Source organism: Equus quagga, chromosome 8 (assembly GCF_021613505.1).
Source record: "Equus quagga isolate Etosha38 chromosome 8, UCLA_HA_Equagga_1.0, whole genome shotgun sequence".
Lineage (NCBI taxonomy): Eukaryota > Metazoa > Chordata > Mammalia > Perissodactyla > Equidae > Equus > Equus quagga.
Window position 1 is genome coordinate 69,721,813 of NC_060274.1, and position 27,321 is coordinate 69,749,133.

At 37.2% G+C, this 27,321-nt stretch overlaps 1 protein-coding gene across 4 annotated transcripts in view; it reads right to left on the minus strand.

Moving 5' to 3' along the window:
• The window catches only part of THSD7A (thrombospondin type 1 domain containing 7A), a 402,469-nt gene extending 377,485 nt beyond the window's left edge, over positions 1-24,984 (minus strand). For all 4 annotated transcript variants that reach the window (XM_046670674.1, XM_046670673.1, XM_046670672.1 and 1 more), the window contains exon 1: positions 24,409-24,984. In XM_046670674.1, the coding sequence (XP_046526630.1) occupies positions 24,409-24,577 (169 nt within the window). In that variant the 5' untranslated portion in view covers positions 24,578-24,984. The remainder of the gene's footprint in view (positions 1-24,408) is intronic.
• Positions 24,985-27,321: the final 2,337 nt, after the last annotated feature.

The window sequence follows — 27,321 nt, forward strand, 5'->3', positions numbered from 1 at the left end:
ATCTCCAACCACAAAGACACCTCTACAGTCCTTACAAAACTGTTTAGTCTCCAACAATGAGAGTTTGTTTTCCCAAGGCTGAAATTTCCTGGTTTTAGCGTACAGGAGTCTTCTCAACAGTATCTCTCCCTTGCTCCACACCCAAGAAGCCCTTCAAAATCTGTTTCCTTCTCAAAATCAGACTTTCTGGGGCTTACCTTCCTCCAACATTGGATGTAGACATAGCACCTGTATTATCATCAGCTGGGGATTTCATATAAATGCATATACTTTGGCTTCACCACTGTATCGCTCAATTAAAAATCTTGGAGTGGGGTTTTGAACATTTTCTCACATGCTTCTGATGCAGGCAAAAGTTTGAGAAATGCCATCTGTGTGTTGGAAGCCTTGAGACTGTTGAATCTGAGATTTTGAATGTGTGATCACTACACTGTGGGAGAAGCCAAGGAGGGACACATTAAAAAAGGTCTCCAGATCCTGTGCACATGCTAACAGTGGGACAGCTTGTTTGGATTTAGGAATAAACAGAATATATAAAAGGGAAGGACAGAAGGAGAGGTTGACTTAAGAGTGGAGTGGAAAAATAAGTTATTTTTTCCAGTTTTGCTCTTTCCAATTTGCGTATCTCTGGATAAGTTAGTCCACCCTTCTATAGTTAATTTGAAGACACAAAAGTACCTAATTAATAGATTTTTGTGTACATATGTGTTCAATTACTCAATGTACAACATCTGACACTTATTAAATATTCATTAAATATTTCCACTCCCATGTTTCCATTCATTCATCCATACATTCAACTAGTGTCTGCCTCCTAAAACCTGTTCTACTCTGTGCTATGGTATCAAAAAACAATGATGAGAAAATCTAGGCATGGTATGTCCATGGGCCTTGGGGCTACTATAAATGCCCCAAGTTTTCATGAACATGCTGGCTGGGTATTTTGTCTTAAATCATTACAACTCTTTACATCAGGAATTTCCATCAATATTTTTTAATTGAGAAAAGTGAAGCTTAGAAAGATCAATTACTTAAGCAAAGTCACATGAAACATAGCAAGCAATAAACCTAAAAGTGGAAATTCCAATCAGTTCAGTTTCAAATCTATAATTTCTTTCTCCATTTGAATATAAATGTATTTCAAAATGTGAATGACGCTAAAAGCCTCTCCAGAAAAGAAGGAGAGTCAGACATCATGAAGGAATCTATAGATCTATAACACTGGGAGTTACGATACAAGGAGACAAGGAGAAAGGAATAGTGAAGTGGAGTATCTTCTCTTGAGTATCAATACTGGAAGAATGACAAGTTCAGTTTAGAGACATTGTACATAGAGTAATCGTGTAATAATTAAGTTATCTTGTCCAGGATGCAATTAGAGATACTGGACGTTCTTAAAATTATTTTGGTTTAAATTTTCTATTTCAGGAATCTAAATGAATATTTTTTTTTTTTTTACAACATATTTTTTTTTACAACATATCCCTTTTTTTTTACAACAATCCCTTGTTGTACAATCCCTTGTTGAATTTTTACAACATATCCCTTGCTTTGCCACTAAAGTCTATCCTATTATTAAACAGCATACAATTTGTTTATAATTAATTACCATTCATTTTTATTCCAAATTAGTAAAATGAGGTTTTAAAAATATACGTTTGGGTATTCTTCTCTTCTAAGCAAGATCTTTAGGCATAGTATTGTATTAACAATTAGAGTTCTCTTTTCGTGGGTTCTTGGGTTTAAATACTAAGTATTAAGAGAAAGATAATAGATTTCTTTCCTATTTTCCAGAAAACATATGTTCAGCCAGATTTGTAATAATGTTTCAAAATTACTAGTTTTCTGTAAACAACCACATGAAGAACAGACTTCTTGACAGACATGGCTGTAAAACTAGACAAACAAAAAACCCCAGACCTAAGTACAAACTTCAAAGACAACACAACTGAACTATAGATTACTTGAAATGCTTCTCGAGATTTGTTAAACGTACTACTCAAAGTGCTATACCTGGTGTTCCAATCTGCATGGACTAAATTGACCAAAACAATGCTTATGGCTGATAAATTGTATATTTATGATACCATGTGACCTTCAATTCCCAGCTAATGATTAAGGCTAATATCTTTCTTTCTCAAAGGAAATGGAAAATAGGCTTATACCACCTTTAATGCTTTAAATATTGTGACTGAATTTTAAACACTTCCATTGTTGACTTAATGAGCAGCCTGGTACTGCTCAGTTCCCACACCTGGGGCCTCTCAGTTCCCATCTTCAGGCTGACCCCACCCTGGTTCTAGGACCATTTGACAGAGATGGTGGGAAAGTACTCATTGGAGGATCTACACACATTTGGCGACTCCACAAAGAGTCAGCATTAATTCTGGTAATGGATGTTTTTCCTTGTTCACTATCCTCAAGCCCTGATATTTTCCCCCAATTTCGGGAATTGGGTAGAGCATTGAAACCCCACATTGGCTCCCTGCTGAGGGCTCTAATTATGGCAAGGACTATCTTTTAGTCACGACTTAGTCTACTACCCTCCTGTATTTCTATTCATGTCCTCAAGTCTCCTAATCTTTGGCCCATATATCCAGACTTCCTCCTCTTATTTACTACTGAAGCCTTCTCCATTCATGTTCACACTGTGATAATATATTTATATTTCTTCTCATTCCAAAAGGGATTTAAAGGAAATGGAGACTGTCTCTTTTCTATATCCCACTGATTGATCTCACAGTCATCAAAGTACTAATTGAAACATTATGCTGTATTTATTATTGATAGCACCTATCAAAGAAGCACCATAATGTGACAATATGACATTACCTTCATTTACTCAATAAAAGTATATACCCTTGGTATTTCACTTGTGGCTACAATTCTCTATCTTATTAATGCAGACAAAAATATATAAATAAAAATCTCCAAGACTTTTAGTGATCTTTATATTGTAAGTAATATTCTAATTATGGAAATCTTTTAACAACTCTCTAAAGCTTCTTTAGAGAACATAATTTCCTGATATCATACACAGATGAAAATATTTGATAACTTTTATTAACATCTGATTATATGGTTTGAAAATGTCAGCCAGTAACTTAAAATGTAAAAGAAATCATAGTGATTTCAACTTTAAGACAAATTTACAATCATATGCAATCTTAAACAATTTGAAATATCAAAATGACAATTATTTTATTCAGAAGTGGTTATAATCTGCTCACATTCTGCATCATTTATGTATCACTATTTTTAAAATATAATGCACTTACATCATATACAGTCCCTACAATTTCACTTGTTCTGACTGTAACTAATAGATAATTTATTTGTGAAAGGATAATATGAATTATATTTGCCTTACTGGATGATTTTAGATGTTTGCAAGCACAAAATGACAAACTATTCAGTGATTGATTCTTTATTTTTATTTTGACCTTCATTCAAAAATCAAAAGCAGTTCTAACTGTCACACTTTTCTGACCTAAAACACTTATCATTTTAGGTTTTTTCTGTGATAGCTAAAGCACATTTAATTTTTGTAAGCAAAAGAGAATTTATTTAACACTCTCTGATCAGATGAATATTCACATGTGTCTTTCTCACAGTGTTAACAAGCACTCTACAGGTCTGCAACTGGAGCCCTACTTCACATTTTTAAAACATTTATTTTTAATTAAGTTCAAACTTTAATTTGTGCAATAAATTCCACAAATATATCTTTTTATTTCAGGAAAAATAAAATATATATAAATAGAAATAACTCCATAAATTAATTTCAAAAGGTACGTTACACCAAAATTTAACATTTTATTAAAAGTAAATCACTGGGGAGCCAGGCCGGTGGCACAGCAGTTAAGTTCACACGTTCTGCTTCAGAAGCCAGTGGTTTGCCAGTTTGGGTCCCTGGTGCAGACCTACACACTGCTTGTCAAGCCATGCTCTGGTAGGCGTCCCACATATAAAATAGAGGAAAATGGGCACTGATGTTAGCTCAGGGCCAGTCTTCCTCAGCAAAAAGAGGAGGACTGGAGGCAGATGTTAGCTCAGGGCTAATCTTCTTCTTCTTCAAAAGAAAAGTAAATCACCAGGAATTAAAACACTCAATGTGCTTTTGCACTCAATAGAACTTCTGGAACATAGACTATATAGTACATCTTCCCAAAGAAATGGTAGAAAGGAAATATATTAGATTTATAAATAGAGGACTTCAATTTAAGTCCAGAGTTTAGAAATGGTTGTTGGTATATAATCATTTTTTTTTTTAAAGATTTTATTATTTCCTTTTTCTCCCCAAAGCCCCCTGGTACATAGTCGTATATTCTTTGTTGTGGGTTCTTCTAGTTGTGGCATGTGGGACGCTGCCTCAGGGTGGTCTGACGAGCAGTGCCATGTCCGCGCCCAGGATTCGAACCAACGAAACACTGGGCTGCCTGCAGCAGAGCGCACGAACTTAACCACTCGGCCACGGGGCCAGCCCCTGGTATATAATCATTTTTTGAAAAATAAATAAAAAGGCAGAAGTATGGTGGAGCTTCTTGTGTGAAAAATGGTCGTGCATTAAAACAGTTCTATGTTTTGCCCCAACAGTTCTTAGATGATCAACTCATTATTGGTGATTTCAGATGAACAGAGCATTGTTCAGAACCTGAGGGTAAGTAAGCAGGAATGGCTCATGGGGTCTGGGTGGTGCTTGGAGAGCTGGTGGAGGAGGGTGCCCGGTACACAGCTGGGAGAATGCAGGCACCAGCACCCAAGCTCTCTCCTCTCTGCTATGTATTTGTGTCTTAAGCTTTTTACTTTTCCCATCCAATACCCTTGGATCTTTATGTCTCCCTTCCACTGCTAATCTAAGACCTCCAGCAAAATTCCTCACCTGCACAAAATATTAATACAGCATTATTACAAATGAAATTAATTTATCTCCCCTCCTCTCTCTCCCCCGCCTCTCTCTCTCATTCTCTCATTCTCTCTGTCTCTCTTGCTCTTGCTCTCACTCTCATTCTCTTGCTTAAACAGACACATAAGCACACCTCCTTTCAGGGGCTTCTAATTTGTTTTCTTTAAGGTTTTATGCTGATATGACATAGACCCTAGTGACCACTACTAACTGCCTTTTCACTCAGAAGCGTTTTAATAAAAATAACGTTTCTAGGTGTATCTTTTGCATTTTTTCTATGGAAGACACGTAGAATCTGTCTGCTACATCCTCAGGCCTTCTAAATTACACATAATAATTGGCTGTGGCCATATGAGTAGATGCCACAATGACACAAGCCTGGTACTAAGAGATGTGAGGGTGTGGGCCTGGGCAAGATGGAGGCAGGAACTTATCTGCATAAATATTTCAAACTAGTAATTAGCTACTGGTCAAGATAACAGCCTGAAGTAAGTGTGTGAGAGAAAGGCATTCCCACATACTACTTATTTTGGGTATCAAGAGGGACCATAACTATTGACTATATTTTTAATCAAGTAAAAGTCTGCTTGCTTACATATATAGATGATATGGAAAGAATAAAAGAAGGTAAAAGTATATGGCAAGTTATTGATTTTATCATCTTTTTCATTTGAAAATGTATATAACTATAAATGAAATTGGAATAGCATTAAATTTTGCAATTTTTAGCCCCATCTGAACCAAAACTTATTTTGAATAAACCCTTTTAAATGTGACTTAAATTATTCATAGCATTATTTTATGCCTGGAATTAATGCAGTATGCTTTTTATTTTTCAGGAAAAGATTTATAACACCTAAGGCTTGGTATGAGCAGTTCACTCTCTGTAAAAGATCACCTGACATGAGTTTTAAATCAAGGAACGTTTCACTACAACTACAATACATAAGCTTGATTTCATTTTTTTTTTTTTTTTTTTTTTTTGCCAAAAAGAAAAAGTTAGTCCCCTGCAAAGCTAACTCTTCAAGCCTATTTTCCCAGATCTCAACTAGGATCAATAATTCTAAATGAAGTATCCCAAAATGAGTGCTGGCCAATGAACAAGACACCGTCAGCGCAATATTGATACCCACCCCACACTGTCTTCTACATGCTCCTTTGTTGTCCTATCCCAAGGACCCCAGAGGGCCTCTCACTGCTCCCCACCTATCTCCCCATCGATCCATACACAGTTCCACAGAACTCCCATTTTCCCTCCTGAGCTGTTCTGATTATGCCAGGTCGGTGCACCTCCAGACCCCAGATCCATCCTCTTTGGGAAAGTTTAGAAAGAAACAAACAAGCAAAATCTACATACCAAAATGGAAAAATATATTTTAACCATATTTAAAAGTTATAACAAAAAATTAATAATATTGATAGAGGACCTGAGATTTGACACATCAGCATAAGTTTTTAAACCTTTATACCCAGTTGTGGTCATGTGGAATAGACATCTGCATTCCCTACTAGTAGGTGTAATAATTTGATAAGGTGCATCAGAATCTTAAAAATGTTCATCCCTGTAACTGAGTAACTGCCTTTCTAGGAATGCATCATAAAGAAATACTCAGGGATGTGCAAAAAGATATACTGTAAGAATATAATTTACAACATCTTTTCTATAATAAAAAAGGAAACAACCTAAATGGCCAGTATTATATAATAGAAAATATACTCTATTAAAAGGTACCAAATTTTCTAAGGACGTTATATAAAATAAGAAAATTATCATGAACGTTACAAAGTAAAAAAAATTTGATATACATTATGTAATGTGAAATAAGATTCAGTAATTTATTCAGTCATTAACCATGTATTGACACCAAGCATGCAACAGATGCTGAGGAACAAAGATGACTAACAGAGCCCCTGCCTAAAGGAGTCCTCATTTTACTAGTAAGGACATATTAACAATAAAAGACAAACAAGTCACTATAGATACTTCAGTGGAGGCACATATTACACACACAGGCACAAAGACAAGGAAATCAAGTATGGTCATTAAAGTGCTAAGACGAGTCAGGGAGGAAGATCACAAAAGCTTCATGGAGGAAGTGGTGTTTGAGCTGAGCCTTGACAGGAGGCCAATTTTTGGATTCCGTAATCTTCACCTCTTGTAGCTATGCTTGTCGGTTGCTTATGTGCCAGGAACTTCAAAGACATTACATTTTACTACTCATAACTGTCCTTCCCTTTCTGTGTGCTTGCCTATGAGTGTAAAGAAAACCATAGCTCACTTTTTGTAGGAGGATTTCACAGCTTTGTCATCACAGCCTTATAAATGTATCAAATTACATTTTCTATGAAGAGGAGTGACGAGAATTAACCATGCTAAAAATTACAGTAAGCCACATTATATCGTCAAGTAGGACAAAGCTATTTTTTAAATTTGAATGAACTATTTTAAGTAAATCTGGAACTTGCTTACTTGCTTAATTCCTGGGTCTAAAGGAGATACTAACAACATATTTCTCATATGCAAATTTTAATTGGTTTTTCCGCTAAAGCCCCAAAATGGGTGTCACGGGTACCAAAGGATAAATGATGTGATACGCGGTTCAAGGTAAATATAGCCGTAAGTTGTATCCAACACCTAGTTTTAGTCATTTGATATTTCTGGGGTCAGGTTGAAGTCGGGGGTTCTGGAATAGTAGGCTTGACAAGGAGGTCAAATTAAATTAACATTTAGTTAAACAACATAAAACTGAGGAATGTGGAAGAGTAATGGGGCAGGAATAAAGTCAGAATCTGGAACTCAAGCAGACAATTCCATGAAAGCAGTACAAGAGACTAAACAAGGAAGTAGAAACCAGGTAGAAACTGTAGCTGTTGCTTAAAGCTGGCAGGTTTAGGAAGGAGGAGAAGAAGTAAAACTGAGAAGAATCATTAAGGTTGTTGAGGACACCAATAGAGAGTTGCTGCAGGGTTCATTGTACAGAGAGAGCTATCCAGACCATGAAAGCCCTTTAGATTGCTAATTCACACCTCTGTGCCTTTACCATGTGCATCCGTCATCTCTCAGGTTTGTACTCATCCTTTCAAGCCCATCACAACTGCCAACACCTCTGGCAGGGCTTTCCTGCTCCTTGTCCTTCCCCAGCCCAGACGAATTGATCACTCCCTGTCCAGTGTCCTTAGGGCACTTCAAACATGCCTCATCCATAGCCCCAATTACACTGATTTATGGTTGTTATGTGCCTGCATCTCCTTCAAAGATATGAGTTCATCAGTCATATGTGTCTGTATTTCCCCTTAGCTGGAAGAGGATCTAGCCCAGAGTTCAGTAAAATGTTTGTGCAATAAATGAAGGGGCTCAGAGGGTACCACTCCCTTTGCTGATATCACTGGTATGTTTACAATAGATTAAAACAAGGAAGAGAAGAGAATAGCTTTGCTGGAAAGATGAAGTAGCAAACATTTTTTCTTCACCTCAAATGTATCTTTCCATTCTAGATGCATTAACATGATGCAAGAAATAAGATAAATACAAATACATGTACACATAGGCAAAACCCCTGAAGATATCAGTACAGCCCAAGAATGGTTTAATTGCAACTCTCAAAGGTGTGGATGTGAGCAGGATGATACGGGTCTCTGTATATTTCTGTATGTAGAAAATCATTCAGAAAAATACAAATACTTTTACATAGGCCTTACAAGTACACAATTAAAATGAGAAAGACTAAAAGACTCCTCAAATATGGTTTAATTCAGCATCCAACTAAAAATTTCTCACAGAACTCCCTCACAGTTCTATTACAGCAATAAAGTTGTGTTTATAATGAAGACTCTGGTGTACTCCAACACTCTGAAAACATTTATCCACCATGATAAACTACAGATTAAATTATGTGCAGTATGATGTTAGAGTTAAATACATTTTATTGGCTTAAACATTTTAAAATTTGGTGATTTGTGCTTAATGTCTCTTCTGTCCGTTAAGCACACTTTAAGAAACCAAATTTCCTGTGCACATTAACCAAGAGAATTATCAAATGCCCACACAAAACAACTTAAAATAAGGACATGCACTGTACAAAAGTTTTGTAAAGACGTTCAAACTTGGAAAGAATACTCCAAGTTTTCCTCACAGGTAAAACTGCTATTTGGTAGTATACTTGATACTTAAAGAGTAAAAGGCTTCTACAACGTGCTCAGGATGCATTTAGGAGTAGCCAGTCATGCACTTTGTCAAGAGGAACTTCTGATATTGGCCCAATATTTAGGAAGAGACAAGCACCGATCTGAATTCAAATTAAAAATCCTATCACACTAGCGGGAGGATAAACCTACCACATAAATCCCTAAATACTGACAGTCCTAATTTTCATTTCTTTCATCACAAGCCCTAAGATATATAGTATCTTCAGAAAGTCATTTTTAAAATACAAGAGACAGAATGAGAATGTTTCCAAAGCCTATTTACTATAATGTTTGCAAAGGATTTCATTTGAATAAATTTACACTAGTTCTTTTACTTTCAATAATAAATTCTAGCTCATTCCACAGCTGTATCCCATACAGCAGTCTACACTGAATATATCACAGTTTAGCTGCCTGCGGACACATAGAATGATGTGGCAGGTTTTCACTTTGTCTCTTTCAGGGAAGAAAAGAAGAGGAAAACCACAGCTGGAATGCAAGTCTCCCTGTACAGGACACAGCAAAAGTCAGCATTTCTATTGTCGCTAATGTTCCCATCCAAGAAATTTTATCAGTTTATATACTTAGAAAATGATTCTCTGAAATTAAAAGTAGACTGCAATGTTGACCAAAACACAACACAGATGGTCAGACATGGAAGGTGGGAGGGAAGGGAAAGGAAGAGCTAAGTAGTAAAGAAAACTTTGAGAGAGTGAAAGAAACATGAGCCCATATAGGAGAGCTACAGGAGATGATGTGCAAGTGTGTGCGAGTGTATCTGTGGAGCATTTCAGGAGATGTAAAGAAGGATTTAGGATGTTTTATTGTATCATGTTCAGTATAAACTCCTGTGTTATACTGTCAAGAAAATCCACAGTTTAAATCTATATAACACTTTTTTTAAAAAGGAACAGAAAAGGATAATGTCAACATACTGAAACTAAATATTGAGTTATGACTTGAAGTGGCATTTTATACTTTACAATGTTAAGATTCATTGAATCGTGGACCAATACTAGAATATGGTTATATTTGGTTATAGGGTAATGAATTGTTTAAATAAAGTATATTACTCTATGTTACAAAATTGAAGAAAGCTATGAGAGTAAAAGTTAAAATCTCAAGAACATTGTCAAAAGCTCAGTCAAGATACCAAATAGTCTAAATATTTATCAAAACACAAATCTGTAATCCTTTACTGTATCTCCCTATGCTTGTCTGAAAGTATTAAAACTAATTATCTGTTATTGCCTATTATTTATATCATACAAGTTACTCTTCATACAACCAAAGAATATTTCCTCTGACTTTGGCCTCTTCAATTAAAATACTAAGAGTATATTTTAAAGTTTTTTGTATAAAATTCTTATTTTTGTGTATGTCATAATATAAAAGACACCAAGATATTTGTCCTGGCTGCTAGTCTTACACTGAGTGTGGAAAGAGTCGACTCGCTTGACCTCAGGTACCTGAGTTTACTCTTTCTTTAAAGGAAGAAGGCCTTACTTCTCGCCTTATATTAATGAAGACATTGTGAGAATTTAGTAAAAGAACATGAGCACGCGAGTGCTTGGAGAATCGCAGAGGACCACGAGAGCAGAAGCAGATATTGTTATTACATCCACCAAGCTGTAAAAACCAAATGGGAAACTTCTAAAATGCATTAACATTTAAATTTTTCCTTAGTATCACTTGGATGTCTCTGCACATTTTAAATACACGTGATAAAGTCATCCTCTCTTTAAGTCACCACAGCTCTCTCTTCTCAGCTACTTTATTTTTTTCTTTATGGAAGTTTTCACTATATGATCAGATTAAAACCCAAAAGGAGCTTCTTGCAAGCATCCTGTCAAGTTTCCTCATGATTACTTCAGCAGATTTTCCCCCAAATGTGCTTTTATTCTTATGAACTAGGTCCCCTAAAGCACTTTCCTATATTTTCTAACTACTTATCTTCTAATTACACAATATCTTTGTTGGAACTTTAATGTATTTTCTCAAATGATAATTATATCATAACTGAAATTCCTGGAAAACATAATGTATACTGTGCTGTGCTGAGTTTAAAAAAATCTGGTTCAAAGAGTCTGGCAGTTCCTCAAGTGATTAAACGTAGAGTTACCATAAGACTCTGAAATTCCACTTGTATGTATATATTCAAGAGAAATGAAAATATATGTCCACACAAAAACTTGTATACAAACATTCATAGCAGCATTATACATTATAGCCAAAAAGTAGAAGGATAAATAAAATGTGGTATATCCATACAGTGGATTATTATTCAGCAATAAAACAAAATGAAATACTGACACAAGCTACCACATGGATGAACCGCGAAAACATGCTAAGGAAAAGAATCCAGTCACAAAAGACCAAATAAACTATGATTCCATTTTTATGAAATGTCCAGAATAGGCAAATCTATAGAGACAGAAAGCAGGTTAGCATTTGTCTAGGGCTGGGCCTGACAGAGAAGAATGGAGTTTGGGGGTGATTTGCCAAGGGGTATAGGATATTTTTTTTTTGAGGAAGATTAACCCTGAGCCAACATCTGCTGCCAGTCCTCCTCTTTTTTGCTGAGGAAGACTTGCCCTGAGCTAACATCCATGCCCATCTTCCTCTACTTATTTTTTTTATATGTGGGACACCTGCCACTGCATGGCTTGACAAGCGGTGCAGAGGTCTGCACCAGGGATCCAAACCAGTGAACCCTGGACCACCAAAGTGGGACATGTGAACTTAACCACTGCGCCACTGGGCCAGCCCCTAGGATTTCTTTTTTGGGCTAATAAAAATGTTCTAAAATTGATTGTGGTGTTGGATACACAACTCTGTGAATATAACAAAAACCACCAATTGTACACTTTAAATGGGTGAATTGCATGGTATGTGAATTATATCCAATAAACCTGTTAAAAAATGGCTCTGTGATAGCAATTCCAATATTCAGCATACAGCCAACAAAGAAGATTCATCTAATTTTCACATTTTTCATTAAATAATCCAATTAAGTTAGCTTTTAGATGATTCTGTCAAGACAGAGAATTAGTTCGAGAAGAATGATCTTGAAAGCTCTGAAAGCTTTCATCATGATCTGGGATGTCGTGATGTTCATGGTGCTTCAGTTGCTTGATCAACCAAGGTTGAAAGACTACCTCGTCTCCTCTGTAATATTTATTCTCTTCTTGTAGAATTTTCACAGCTGAAGCAATTCAAAGCCAGTTCTCTTATAAAACAAGCCAAGAGAACTGAAGAAGTTACATTAAATCTTGCAGTAAGAGACGGAGAGAAATGTATCTTAGAAGCAGTCAAAGCTTTCCTTATGAATTATTTGCTTCCATAAATCCAAATCTATTTTGATGACTCTCCCATTAGAGATATGTAGTCACCACGCAAACTGTCAGAAGAAGCTGTTTTATAGGGCGAGTGAAGCTTGTGATCTTTGCTGCATTTCTGTGATTATATGCACCAGCTCAGGGCAGCAGATGCCTTGTTCCTGCTGGCTCCTCTCATTCCACAGGGCCACAGAACTAATGTGAACTAATGGAGCACGGCGTGTAGAGAAGGGGAGGGAAATGTTGATGATGGCTGGAAACAGGACTCTTCAGACTCGTAACTTGATTTTGTGTTCCATATATTTTCATGCAGTCATTCTTCAAAACTTTAGAAAGCATGTTTTAAATATGTTTTACACCTCGAAATTTAAGCTTCAGATTTTTAAAGAACTGATATGATTGCCAAAGGCAAAGGTTGTAATCTAGGACCCCATGATCCAACTTTGGCTCATTTGATATTGTATTTGGTCAATAGTGTCGTCCCTTATGAGATTTTTAAAAGACTGAACCCCATCTCTAAATGATGGCAAATGACAGACTGGCAGCAGAGTAAAGAAGTTGTGTTGCTTCTTTAATTAATCAAATCCATACAAAGAAGAGTAAGTACACCAGCCTTTATACCATGCCTGGACCACTTCACTTCTTTGTATTTTCTGTCACTGATGCCACCAGAGAAATACTACACAGATTTAAGGTTTATTCATTTTAACGTTGGTCTACTGAAAACTGCAGAGGAAAAATAAAATATTAAATCACCCTTATGTATAAACCTGAAAGGATACTCTGCTATTGAAATAACTACGTTTAATTAGCACTACCTAATCAAACTTGTGTTTTATGAAATCTTCCTGGCCTCATTCTTCAAGATAATGACCACTCTTTTCTTTGTTTTTATATATGTGTGTATATACACACACATATATATTTACATACACTTCTATTTTTGAAGTAAGTCAAATTACTCATTTACACATGACAGGGAGCTTCAGCAGGGACGGGTCCATGTGCAATCCATGTTTGCTCCCCAGCACCTAGCACAGAGCTTGGCACAAAACAGTCACCAGGCGCCTGCCAGTTTTACTTAATTGGACCTGACTGAAACAAACTGATGAAGAAAAAGGTCACCCAATTCTGACTGTGACTGAAGTCCCCGAAGTTGTGAAATGTAGTGGCTCTGAATGAACTATATTTCCTACAGGAAAAAAAACACATTATATACAATGTATATATTACACACATACATATGTAAAAAAACAATAGTTAATCCATATTATTCCACCTGGTTCTTACCAGTACTGCCTCAATAATATCATAATCAATGTAAACTATTTACAAGTAACATTTTATATAAATGATGTTCATGGATGTGCTGGCAGACAGATCCTATTAGAAGAAAAAGACTTCTTGGAAATTTGTGCAAGCACTGCAATTTGAAGACATTGTTCAGGCACCAGAGGGGCAAACACAGGAAGATGGTTAGACATAAAAGGATCTTAAAATAAAAGCTAAAAGTTAGTGGGAGGTAATGCAAGGACATGTATAATAAGATCTTTTATATGAGCACGTTCTCAATGAACATAAAGCTTGGCATAAAATTTTCTAAAATAAAATTTTAACATAAATTTTGTATAATATTTTAGTGAGAAGTATTCATAATTGCATACATTTTAAAAAATCACTACTATAGATATCATATATAAAACACATCTGAGGAGGTATAATAATTTCCACAATACCAGATAAATTACAAAATCCTGTGTAGTAATTTAGCCATAAATTATGCTATTTGCATGTGCATGTATATGTGTTTATGCATCTAGGAATGTATGTATATGTATGTGAGGATGCACGTAGTGGTGCATTAAACTATTGTTATAATTCTATCATAAGCTTACGAATGCTACATAAATTTTAGAGAACGAACAGACAAACAGGTTGTAATGGGCATGAAACAGTTGAATAACTCTCTCTTCCAAGTTGAGAAATATTTTAGTTTCCTTCAGAGGATTCTGAACCACATATATTGAAAAATGTAAGTAGGATACTTACATACATGAGAGAGAGGAAATGTACTTTAGGAGAAGAAAGAGGACTCTGAGAAAGGAAGCCTCAGCATTCACTGTACGCTTTCTACACTCTTTCACTCACAGCATCACAGACCAGGAAAGTCTTGCCAAGAATATTCTTAGGTGTTTCCACACAAAGGGATTTTGGAACGCACAGTCCTACTTAAGGAGTCACACCTCCAGCATTTCCTGTATGGCAAAGATATGCACAATCACAAGTAAAAATAAAACACAAAAACTATACCTTGAACAACTCTGCAAACAGCAAAGCTGAGGGCTTTGCAACTATGCTGTTGGCTCTGACAGCAGGTAGAAAGCACAGTATGTCAGATGCAGAGAAGCTGGAGATGCATATGCAGATCCAAGAAGAAAGAAGAATCAAAGTGAAGAAGGAAAGGATGCAGACAGATCCTATCCCAGTGAGGAGCCATGTGCAGTTCACACGAGGCTCACACCAAGTAAGAGAGAACATTTACTTAATTCTGACATGTGCCAGGCACTGTCCAAGTGCTCTATAGGTTTATCCCAAGTTATCTTTAAAATAACCCGGAGAGGTAGATACTAACATCATACCTATGGTATGGCTGAAGAACAAGACATGGAGAGATTAGAAATCATATTCTTAATAAACTACAAAATTAGGTGAACATTCCTGTCTCTCTGGCTCAAAAGTCTGTTCTTCAACATCTCATTTTATCTATTGCACACACATGCAAATGCATACAAATATATATTTATTTAAGCACTTAGCAATCAGTGCTTCTTTCACTTCAAGCTATGGGTTCAATTCTTTGCAACTAATCTCTTTCACTATCAAGAGGAAGCACCTGAATACTGAGGACCCCTCTGACATTTACAGTTGCACTCTCTGATTTTGGTAGAGAAAATGAAATTAATTTTTAAATAGTGCAACCCAAATAGCACTATTTGTGTTCTCATGCCATTCTTTAGCAGGCACATTATAGAACATACTTGCAAACACATTTATTTAGAATACTCAGAGTGTCCTGGTACTCCTACTGCTACTGCTAGAATAATCCAAGGGATAACTTTTTATCCACACTGTGTGACACAATTAGAAAGCCCTGCATTGCCCATATACCATAAGTCAAATTATTCCAACTACATAATCAATGCCTGTGCCTGATACATTTTCTTGGGAAAATTCATTTTCCATTGAGCTTTCTCTATAATTTAAGTTAGCTACTTGGGTAATGTGCTGTATTTATACCTCTATGCACACAAACTATCCACTGCTGTGTCATTGTTCTACTGCTCTCATTCTAGGAGTGCTCAAGCTTTGGTACCCATGGGACGGTCCATGGGAACAATCTAAGGAGCAGGCTGCCTTGACAACCCAGTTCCAAGGTCAACGTACTGGGGGTTCAGGACAGTAAACCTCCACTGCTTTCCATAGGTTCAGGGGAATTGCACCTCAACTTTTTGCCAGCCCATGGCTTCTTCCATGCCAGAGCAAGAAAAAGTGGACAGGCAACTACACGATTTCTTAACCAGACCAGAGTCAGCTAGAGATACAGCTCGTGTATAGAGCTCTTGGAAATCTCACAAGCTTGCAGGCTCAATTTAACCTTTAATATATCAGACCATTTTCTTCCATTTCGAGGTATCTTCATCACTCCAAGACTCTCTCCCAAGGTGCTCCCCTCAAGGTGGAACAAACTAGACCAAGTGTAGGCCTATTTCCATTTATTCTTTATTCCTTACTTAACTTCCATGTGCGTTTTCTCTTTATAATACAATTGTCTTTAGTGTGGGTCATATCATGAGGGAAACAAGAAGCAGAGCATGTGCAGCACAGGCCGGACTGAGACCTTGAACTCTGTCACATAAGAGTTCCACCTACTCATGCTACTCTTATTCATATGATGAAAAGAATGCAGATCCCTCATCAGAGAAGACATACAGACGACAAGTAAGCAGATGAAAAGATGATGCTCAATACCATATGCTATTAGGGAACAGCAAATTAAAACAACACTGAGACACAACTACACACCTATAAAAAAGCTAAAATTCAAAACACTGGCAACACTGGAAAGAAGTGGAGCTACAGGAACTCTCATTCATTGCTGGTGGGAATACAAAATAGCACAGTCCCTTTGGAAGACAGTTTGGTAGTTCCTTACAAAATGAAACCTATTTTTAACCATATGATCCAGCAATCACACTCCTTGATATTTACCCAACGGAGCTGAAAACACGTCCACACAAAAACCTGCACATGGATGTTTACAGCATCTTAATTCATAATCACCAAAACTTGGAAGTGACCAAGATGTCCTTCAGCAGGTGAAGAGAGAAATAAACTGGTACATACAGACAACGGAATATTATTTAGTGTTAAAAAGAAATAAGCTATTAAGCCATAAAAAGACATGGAGAAAATTTAAATGTACATTACTGACTGAAAGAAGCCAATCTGAAAAGGCTACATACTGTATGATTCCAAGTATTTGACATTCTGGAAAAGGAAAAACTATGGAGACGGCAAAAAGGTAAGTGGTTACTAGGGATTTGGGAGGAGAGAGGGAGGGATGGTGAGATGAACAGGTGAAGCACAGAGGATTTTTAGAACAGTGAAACTACTCTGTATGACACTGGAATGGTGAATTTGTTATACATTTGTTCAAAACCATAGAATGTACATTAAAGTGTGCCTTAATATAAACTATGGATTTTATTAATAATAATGTATTGATATTGGCTCATCAATTGTAACAAAAGTCCACACTAATGCGAGATGTTAATAACAGGCAGAAACAGGGGGAGGATGAGGGTCATATGGGAATTCTGTATTTTCCACTTATTTTTCTACAAACCTAAAAACTACTAACAAATTAAGGCCTATTAAAAATATTTTTTTAAAAGAATGCAGATGATTTGCCTGTTTCCTCTTTTCTCTCCTCATCTTCTTGCTCTCTCTTATAAAGTCTCACTTTCTCCCCCAAATTTTAGCAGTCACACTCACACATGACTTCTCCTGAGTTTACTGATGTCACTCCGTAAATTCTTGTGGACCCTCTCTCTCTGGTGTCTCCTGGAGTACAGACTCCCCTCAACATTACCCTATTACATGCATCATTTGAAAATTATTGTCTATATAAAGGAGCACATTTGTGTTTTCTCCCCATCTGCTTTATTTCATTTCTTTTCTCATAGTGTAACGTTGATACAATAATACGGAACCAACGAAAATGACCTTCCAAAGATTATGATTTCACATGGTAAACTATGCAAACTCCAATTAACTCAATACTTCTTCTGGAAGATGAAAGGACATCCATTTGGTTAGGTCCACTTATGCATCAGAAGCAACAGATAGATTACTTGTTGGTATCACTGTTTTAAGTACTGCCATGTTTCCTCCACTCTTTCCCAGAATGTTGTAATTGTTATACCACTTGCTCTAAATATTATTTTTCTTATTGCTTGGTTACCCAAGGATTAAATGCAAATTCCTTTATTTTTCACCATTTTAGTGCATTCTGAAGTGTCAAGTGTAAAGTTCTGATAAAGAAAATGAGAAAAAATTTCAATCTTATGACTCATTGGCACCTCTAACTCACACTCTATGATGGTCTTGTGAAAGGAAAGATATATTTTCCCAGATGCCACTTCCCCAATGCTTCTTTTAATAAGAACCACTCTAATGTGCCTTCATAGTAATTCCAAGGGAGCCTGTCCTACAGAGTCGCCAAACTGAGGCTTCCACTCTGCCCTTCCCAGAGAGATCCAGCTGCCCAGTGCCACCATTCTAAGTTACATCAGAGGTTGAGAGTCTTCATTTCCTCCTAAAAGTATGCAAAGCACATCACACTTCCCCATAACCTAATCAGAGTGTGAGCATCTCATCCCACCACCATCAGGCCACTTCTTTAAATAAAAGTAACAGGCAGAAAAAAGTCTGGGTGTGTGCTATTCAATAGCAGTGTTAACCTCAGTCCTGACTGGGGCTTCCATCATTTTGCAAACCAGGTAGCCACCTATAATTTGCATAAGGAGTGAGCTGAGTGACCACAGTCCACTGAGATATTAAAGCTACACAAAAGCACCTGAGCACTTGACTTTTTGATCCAAACAATCAATAAGCTCTTAATGAATTTTGAGCATCAACTGTGCTATGTATGCTAAGAAAGAAGGGTAGGAAAACAAGACATAAATTTTAGTTTTTAAAAATTTATTTTAAATCACCTAAGAAGTAAAACAAAACAATGCATAAACCACAAACAATTCTACTGTGAAATCTTTTCATTTGGAAGGTGTCAGTGACAATGTCAATTGCAAAAATATGAAATTTCAGATTCTTGAGAAACCCTCTGAGACACAACACAAAATAAAGTATAAAAAATTCTATTTATATGATTCATTGTGAATTTGCTGCTCCAAATATTTGTATGGTTCTTTGGTCCATGCTGTCTACATGTAAGTGCCAAACTAATAAAAAAGACAAGCCTATAATAAAATAACTTCTCTTTCTAAACTTGTTTTATTTGTTTTGATGGTGTCTCTTAGTTGGAGAAGACAGATAAATGTGTTGGATCAGTAAAATTCCTGCAAGTGATGTCATTTTTAGTGGAGGAAAACATAGAGAACAGGTAGAGAACTAGCATTTTTTGAATGCCTACCATATTTAGAGCTCTGTGCTAGATACTTTCTATTTAATACCTGTGAAAACTTCACAAACGCCCTCTCACTTCAGAACTTCTGTCACCATTCTAAAGGGAGAAAACATCAGAGAGCTCAAGCAACCTGGCCAGTCAGGTAGAGGCAAGAGTTAAACAGTAGTTAGTCTGATCCCAGAGTCCATGTTCTTTCCATTTCATAATACTGCCTCCCTTATAATTTTTTAGAATATCTAGCACTCTGCATCAATTTGTAATTTCTAGTGCATTTACCAAAAAAAAAAAAAAAAAGATGATTTAGAGAAAGCTAATGCACATTACTGGACTTGCTCAAGGTCAGAAAATTAAGTAACCATTGTATTCTATAATAGAATAACAGAAATAGTAAGAATTAGCAATTACTGAAGTTCCAATATGTATCAAGCACTCTACTAGTACATTACATATGTTACCATATTTAATCCTCAGAAAACCCCTATAGAATACATACTATTTATCCATATTAGAGATGGAAAAAGAAATATTCATGGAGATGAAATTATTTCATAAGTAATATGGATAAAATATTTCGATGCACGTTGCTCTGGATTAACTGACATTGATGTTCACATTCGGTCTACTCTGCTCCATCTCTAGCCTCCATTTAATGAGCAAACTGTGTCACATTCCAAATTAAGGCAAATTACAAGCACAACTGAAGTGTAAAACACTTATATTAGGATAATGGCACCCTCATGTTACTACTACCTGGAATGACATCCCTCTCTCCTTTGTTATTTAACGAATGGTAGGATTAGGATTGATATTTTTCCCTATACATGGCAGAATATTTTATATTAGTACAAGTACATGAAAGAAAAAGAAAAGGCTAACACATTTTTGCTTCATATGGAAGAAGCAAGGGATTATTTTATGTGTAAAGGACACTGTGATTGCCATTAAGAGTACTGTGTTGCATTCGATGAACTAGTTAACAAGCATTTAATGTGAGAAGTAATTTCCCTGAGAGAAAATTCACATCTGTAAATATCCTCATCACCTGAATTCTGAAAAATGGCTAGTGTGTACCTGTTTCTGGGATTTCAATGTAATTTCATTATTATAAAAATAAATTTAATTACTTTATTAAGGCCTTTTTGAACATATACCTCTATGACAGAAGTTGATAAAAGTAGGATATCTTCACTACTTTCTATATTCTATAATATTAAAAACTGAAAAACTAACACTTAATAGTAATTATTCATCTTCCAATAATATCAGTTCTTTACTCTGTGTGTATGAAATATGTTTTTCAATTATTAACACAAATAAAGACAAGTTATCTTTCAAACGACTGTGACACAAAACTTTTGAAACATTTAACTTTTACATTTTAATAAATTTAATATCTTATATTCTTGGGTTTTCTCTGTTAAAAAACAACAGTGTAGTGGAGAAACCTAAATACCAGTTGGTTATTTGACTCTATTGATACTATACCTTTTCAACTATCTTGTTTATTATTCAATCAAGTTTATACCTCTACCACTCTACTTAAAACGTCCTTTCCCAAAACACTGTTAATTATCTTACCAATTCCTCCTTTTACTTGACCTTTTCTGAAATATTTCATAATCTCTTTCCAGCCTTTTGGAAATTTTTTATACTTTTTGCCACCATCCCCTTCTTAAACTATCTCCTTCTACTTCGCACCTACTGCCCTTTCCCTTGGACCTGTCCTGATCACACTTTCTCAGGCTCTTCCACTAGTTTCCCTCCCACAGTAGCCCTGTAAGTCTCAAAAGTCTCTGTGAGGTATCCTGGCCCCTCTTTTCAATATTTTTCTTCTTTTAATGACCTCTCCCACTACTATGCCTTGAAATATCATACATTTATTGAATTCCAAGCCTACACCTTAAGCCTAACTCTTCTTTCTAAACTATCCACTCATTCACTAATTTTCTCATTAGATGTGTTCATCTGAATAGATTATTGCTACCTCAAGTTCAATATGTTTGATTTAAAATGATATTCTTCCTCCCCAATCCCCCAAAATCTGCTCTTCCTTCTTTCACATCCTCTGTCTCAAGTAACTAGGTACAGATATAATAGACATCTCGATGGCATTAGTTCCTCGCCTCCTTGGCAGACACTGTCCTCTGCACTCCAAACCTGAGCTAACACTTCTTCAATAAAATCCCCAGCCCTCCTCTACTCACCCTTCACTAGAACTTCTACGGTCCTAGTTTTGCTCCCCTCTGTTTCTCAGTCCCTCTCCTTACTGACCTCCCAGCCTATCAACACTCCTCATTCTGGGCAGAGAATATGCCAATCTTCTGCTCAAAGCTTCCAATGGCTCCCACCTGCTTATAGGTTAAATTTCAACATCTTTACCACAGTTTGAAGGTTTTCTTACAATCTCACCTCACTGGCATTAAATCCATTCATTCCCACCAAACATCCTGGACTTGAGGTGCAGTACTTTCAAGACCCAGGAATGTTGTTATGTCTTTCATTTTATTTGCTCCCTTTATCAATTACACAACCTCTCTGCTTTCATAGTGTTTTGTCCATGAGTATGGTATGCCATGCTGTAATTGTTGTGCATTTACAGTACTGTTCAATTGTGAATCTCTTGAGGACAAGGATGACAATATTCTAGTCAGCCTCTACCACAATGACTTCATATAAGTCACACAGTGAGTTCTCAATAACTCTTTGTTGTGAGTTGACAATAAAATTTTCATATAATATACATTACCCTTGCCTATAATAACATTATATATTATGTATCATAAACCTTACATATTATGTATATATATTCACTATATGGATATACATATTAATATACTATATATGTGTAATATGCATATATATGTTTATAGTATACATATATGCATATGTGTACATACATATGAAGCACTTTAGGGCTGAAAAGGCCTTTAGATATCATCTTTTCTAATCAATAAATATTGTAAAATAGAAAACCAAGAACCAAAGTCATTAAATGACTCTGCCAATGTGATACAGTGATTAGAGATAAACACAGATGGAGTTCCTGTCCCAGCCCCTCATCCAGTGTACCTATCACTACTTCACTTTAAATCAACGCTGTCACCAATAATGTGACTCCCAATAAAATGCTGCACCAAGACCAAGCTTATCCCCCTGGAATAGACATCCTGGACTGTCTGAGCCTTTATTTTCATCAAGTGGGGAACACATGATTCTGTCATCTCTATATTTTCATTTACAGTGTAACCCTTTCCTTTAAATATTCCCTAGTTCCCCTGATACATACTCTCAATTCCTTTTGCGATATAGTAAAGTCTCCTTTCCCTCTGGAAATAAATAAAGAGGTCATTATTTTGCTCTCTAGTTTAATTCACCTTTTTTTCACCAAACTGAGGATCACTATAAAAGAGACCATTATAATCCTCATCATACTAGCTTATATTTGTACGTGCACATAACTTTGAAGTTTACAGATTACTTTCTCATAGCTCATTCATTCGATCTTCATAACACTATCAACAGTCAGAATAAGGTATCACCACATTTATATGCAACTGAGAAAACTATGGGTCAAAAGTTAAGCGAACTGCCAACATTCCCATAGGCAGCAAGAGCTGGAACGGGCACTGGAACCAAGGTCTCCACATCCTTGCTCCTGGGAGTTTTCCACTATTTTAAACTGTTTATTGGCTTGTGTTCCCACCATGACATTTATGTTGACATATATTGGCACCTCAGATGCTGCACAGTGAATGGTGCCTAGACTCTTCTTCAATCTGAATTACTGCTTGGCTTTTTATTACTTTAACTGTACAAATTTCAACCAGGCAAGTTCTATTTTGTCTAACACTTACTTACCTGAGAAGTTCTTTCCAAGCATCCAAATAATACCATTTAATGGTAAATTATAGTTTGATTAGTGTTTATTGTTATGACTGAGCTTTTGCAAAGTAAAACCGTGGCTTTAGCTAAATTACAGAAGATCTTCAACTCCTTGTTTTAAATTAATTTGATTTCATCTGTGTCTACTCATCAACTGATCTGTAAATTGCAGATGTTAGCAATCACTAACACTAACGTCCAAATAGCTTTTCCAAACATGTGTGTGTTATTTCATGCAACATTCTGAGGCAAATTATGTACTTTGGCTTTAAATAAATTTCTGTTCGATCTCCTCATTAAGTTACTGGATTGATACAACTTCCTTAAAAATTCGGGTTATCAGTGTAATTGTAGAGTCGACTGATCTGTCTGTGCAGCAGGGGGCTACAAGACAGGTGAAGCCGGGAAAGAGACCCACTCTCCGTAACTTGTTTGCGATTCCATGACCAATATGTACTTTCCCTCCTTTCTACTGCATCCTTATCTTAATGTAGGCATTGCCAAGAAACTCTCAATTTATCCCTGGCTCTAAGCAATAGGAATAATGATTCCCACTTTATTGCTATAAACATGTGAAGTTTCAAGTCCGCTGAAGATTTCCCAGTGTCCTTCAGAGGAGAAAGGCCGCTGGAGAGGGGGTGGCAATTCCTCACTTGGTATTGTTTGCCTGCCTGTCACTGCCCCACTAGGACCTCTAGTCAGCACTTTGCCAGGAGGCTCTAAGGGACAATTAGCGGCTGCTTTTGTTGGTTGGTTGAAAACAAAGCAAGGCAGGAAAAGTTTAATCTCAAACATCCTTAAAAATTGTACACTTCAAAAGATCCCGCAATTCACTCATTAAGAATTGAGCTTTACACAGTCTCAGGGAGCTCACTGGAGCTCCATTTGCCTTGAACTGTTAGAACTGCCCTCACTTGGCTTGTTTCCACGTGTCCCACATACCACAAAGCTATACTTAACAAATTCAACTCTCTAGGCATATATACCACGGCACTGAGCAAATTGCCTAAAGACAAAATAAAGACCGGTGCTAAACTGTTTGCCTGTTCTCTGCTAGAAATATATTTAAGAAACTCCTAGTTCAATGAGAATCCAGAGGTTAAAAATATTGCACTTCACTATGAAAGTGCAGTTGGTTGTCCTCATTAACTACAGAACCGCGAGAGAAATATCATTCCAGTGACTCATAAAGTCTCTTAGTTGTTATGTTTTTCTTTCCCAAAAGCATCGGACATGACCTCATTTGCTTCCTAGGAATCATACTTTTTACCTTAGGACCCCAACACACCCGGACCATCAAGAAGCACAGGGGTCCCTCCTGAAGCCCAGCAGCTTAGCAGCGTGGACCTAGATGTGAAGATGGGAAGAAGGGGGAACTCCGTCCCACTTACCGGTCTTCCACAGATAGAGGGTGGGGGCCTCAGCCTCGCCCGGAGCCGCAGCCCCGCAGGCGCCCGGGCGCAGCAGCAGCGGCAGCAGCGGCAGCAGCTGCAGAACGCCCCTGCGCGGCCCCGCAGCCCCTGGGCTCCCGGACGCCGAGCGCCTCGCTTGCAGCCCCATGCCGCCCGCAGCCGCTCCAGGGTCCAGATCCGGAACGCGGTCGACAGGGAATTTTTCTTCGCCCTCGGAACGTCTTCCCAAGGAGTTCAGAAAGCAAAGCTCTTCCCTGCTATTGTTCGTTTCAGATGAAAAGAAGGGAAAGCGCGTTTAACACCAGGGAACAATAGCGTCCGCGGTGGCCGTGGCTGCCGCCGCTGCCGCCGCTGGCGGAGATGCTGCTGCGGCTGCCATTCCGCGCAGAGTGGCAGGTCCTAGCGGCGAGGGAGGCAGCCGTCCGCAGGGGGCCCCAGCTGACTGAGCAGGTCCTCGAGGTCTGGGAGGCAGCGCAGCCCCCGCCGCCAGCTGGAGAGAGAGGAGGGGGACGTGAGCCAAATGAGCGAGAGGGGGCTGGAGGCAGGGGGAGGCGAGAGCGCGAGGGCGAGAAAGGAAGCGAGCGAAGGGGAGAGGGGGCACGCTGCTCCAACATAGCCGCCCAAAGAACTCCCGTGCACATGGTGCGATGAAATATGTTTGGAAGGATACACCAATAAAAAGAATCATCACCCGACAGGCTTCAGCATGACAAATAACAGGCATTGAAATTCACCGTCACCCAAGGAATCAAATGCTAGATCTAGTGGCATGTTATTCTTAGTGGACATTTACACAAAGCATCGGTGTTTATAATTTATTTTTAAGCGGTGACTTCTGAATTACTTTATGTGGGAGCAGTACGTATTTATGATCAGATGTGAAAAACATAGTTAAACCGCAGAGATGTTTACTTGCTGTTGAAATGCACTTAAACACTTTTTTAAATGTTTTTAATCTATTCTCAATAAAAATATGAACAATATCGATCTACTGTGACAAAAGCACATTGTCTTTTAATAACCCTTAAAACTGCATTACTATTTAGTATTCACAATGCTATCTAGTTACATGAATAAAATTTTACAAAAACTAATAAAATTATATTTCAGATATGAAGTATATAAAAGTGCTATCCCTTTATTTATTCTCTCATCAAAAATATGCCACCTTTAAGCATTCACACAATAGTGAGTAAAATTAAAGGGAAAACTGCTTCCATTATTTGGATATCTCCTAATTAGTAAATTCTCCACTTAAAAATCTCTGGCACTAATTTCTCCACTCTTCCTGTAGAAAAATGCCTTTCATAATCTAAATAACCGAATGGGTTTGGGTCTTTAGTTCTTTGTGTTTTCACTTTCTTAAACCAGTAGCAACAGAGGAATGTGTGTGAAGTCGGATAATGCTTTGCCCTTTCTCTCTTTCCCCCAATAATAACCTTTTATTAATTCATTTCCTAGTAAAGCTAAAATAATATCAAGGCATGTAGCCAAGTGAAAACTCAGCAAACAGAAAGCCAAAGAAAACTATTCTTATCCGGTCAGTAATATTTGGCCAAATAAAATAAAATGTAAAAAGCAGGAAAACTACTCTTTGTGAATTTACTCCATCAACACAGCCAACCCAAGAGTTCGAAATGAAGCAGCTACTGTTTCTGAAGGAGGAAACCTTCCATAAAGCTCTCTTGGGACGCCTGTCATTTTGCGGATCATTCCAGACACAGCCCTTCTGCATGCATTAGATTAAAAGCAGGTTTGATCAAATAATTCCCAGGTCCTGCCTGTTTAAGTATTCTGACATCAGAGGAAATTAGCAACGTTGAAGGTTGCAAATTCTGTCTTTGTTTACTTTCCACTCTGTTAGGCCTCTAAGAGGGAATTAAAAGCTCAGAGAGCCCTAGCTCTGTGAGTCTGTGATTAGGAGAGATAAGCTAGAGTGGATTACTATTTCTTCAGGGGTGAAAAATAGGCAACAATCAAAAGATTATAGGTTGATAAGGGATACAAAGGAAGCCCAATCCTACCTAATGTATGGCTCCCTGAAGGAGCACTTGTTTCAGCAGTTACACCAAAGAAGAAAATAGGACCAGCTGGGGCTTCCTTGGTTCTGTCCTCTTAGAGAAAACTCTGCAAAACCGCTCTACAATGGCAGTGTTTTCCTATCCTGTTTCTTTTTGTTTTGCAGCTAGTGGTAGGGCTCCAAACCCTGAAATCCTCTAACTCTGGCACAAGGAGGATTTCTAACTGGAAGGACTCTGTTAATATCAGCCCATTCTAAGCATTCTTGGGAAGTACGAATCAATTCACCAAGTAGAAATTCATTAACAGAAGACCGAGAATCTAAGGAGTCAAGTTAGTACAATTTAACGTGCAATCACTTAGCCCTTGGAAAAGCCATCAGGTGCTATACTTAACAGCTTAATGTCAAAAGAAAATGTAAGATTCTGATCTTTCCATTTATCCATGGTTTTATAGTAATTACTCAAATGGTCAAGAGTTTAAACATTATAGCTACCACTTCAAGCATTATACATGAGCCAGGGACAACTTCTAAGTCAAAATTTGTTGCCATTTAAAATACGCAACTAGAGTAAATGTTCTGCAGCAGTGTTTGAAAATAAGCAGCAACTGGTTTCCGTCTTTTAATTTCAGTTGATACAAGGCTTAAGGGTCACATGCAAACACATACACACACACAGTTAGTAAAGACATCTCTGGACAAGGTTACAGAAATGAAGTCATAGAAACATTTGTCTCCACCACTGCCACATATCTGTTCTATAACAATGTCATTATCGCACTTGAGGACAAAAATGTATGGGTCTCTGAGGAGACAGAAGTGATATATATATTCAGATACATGTTCCTTTGTGAAAGCTACAGTGTCCAATT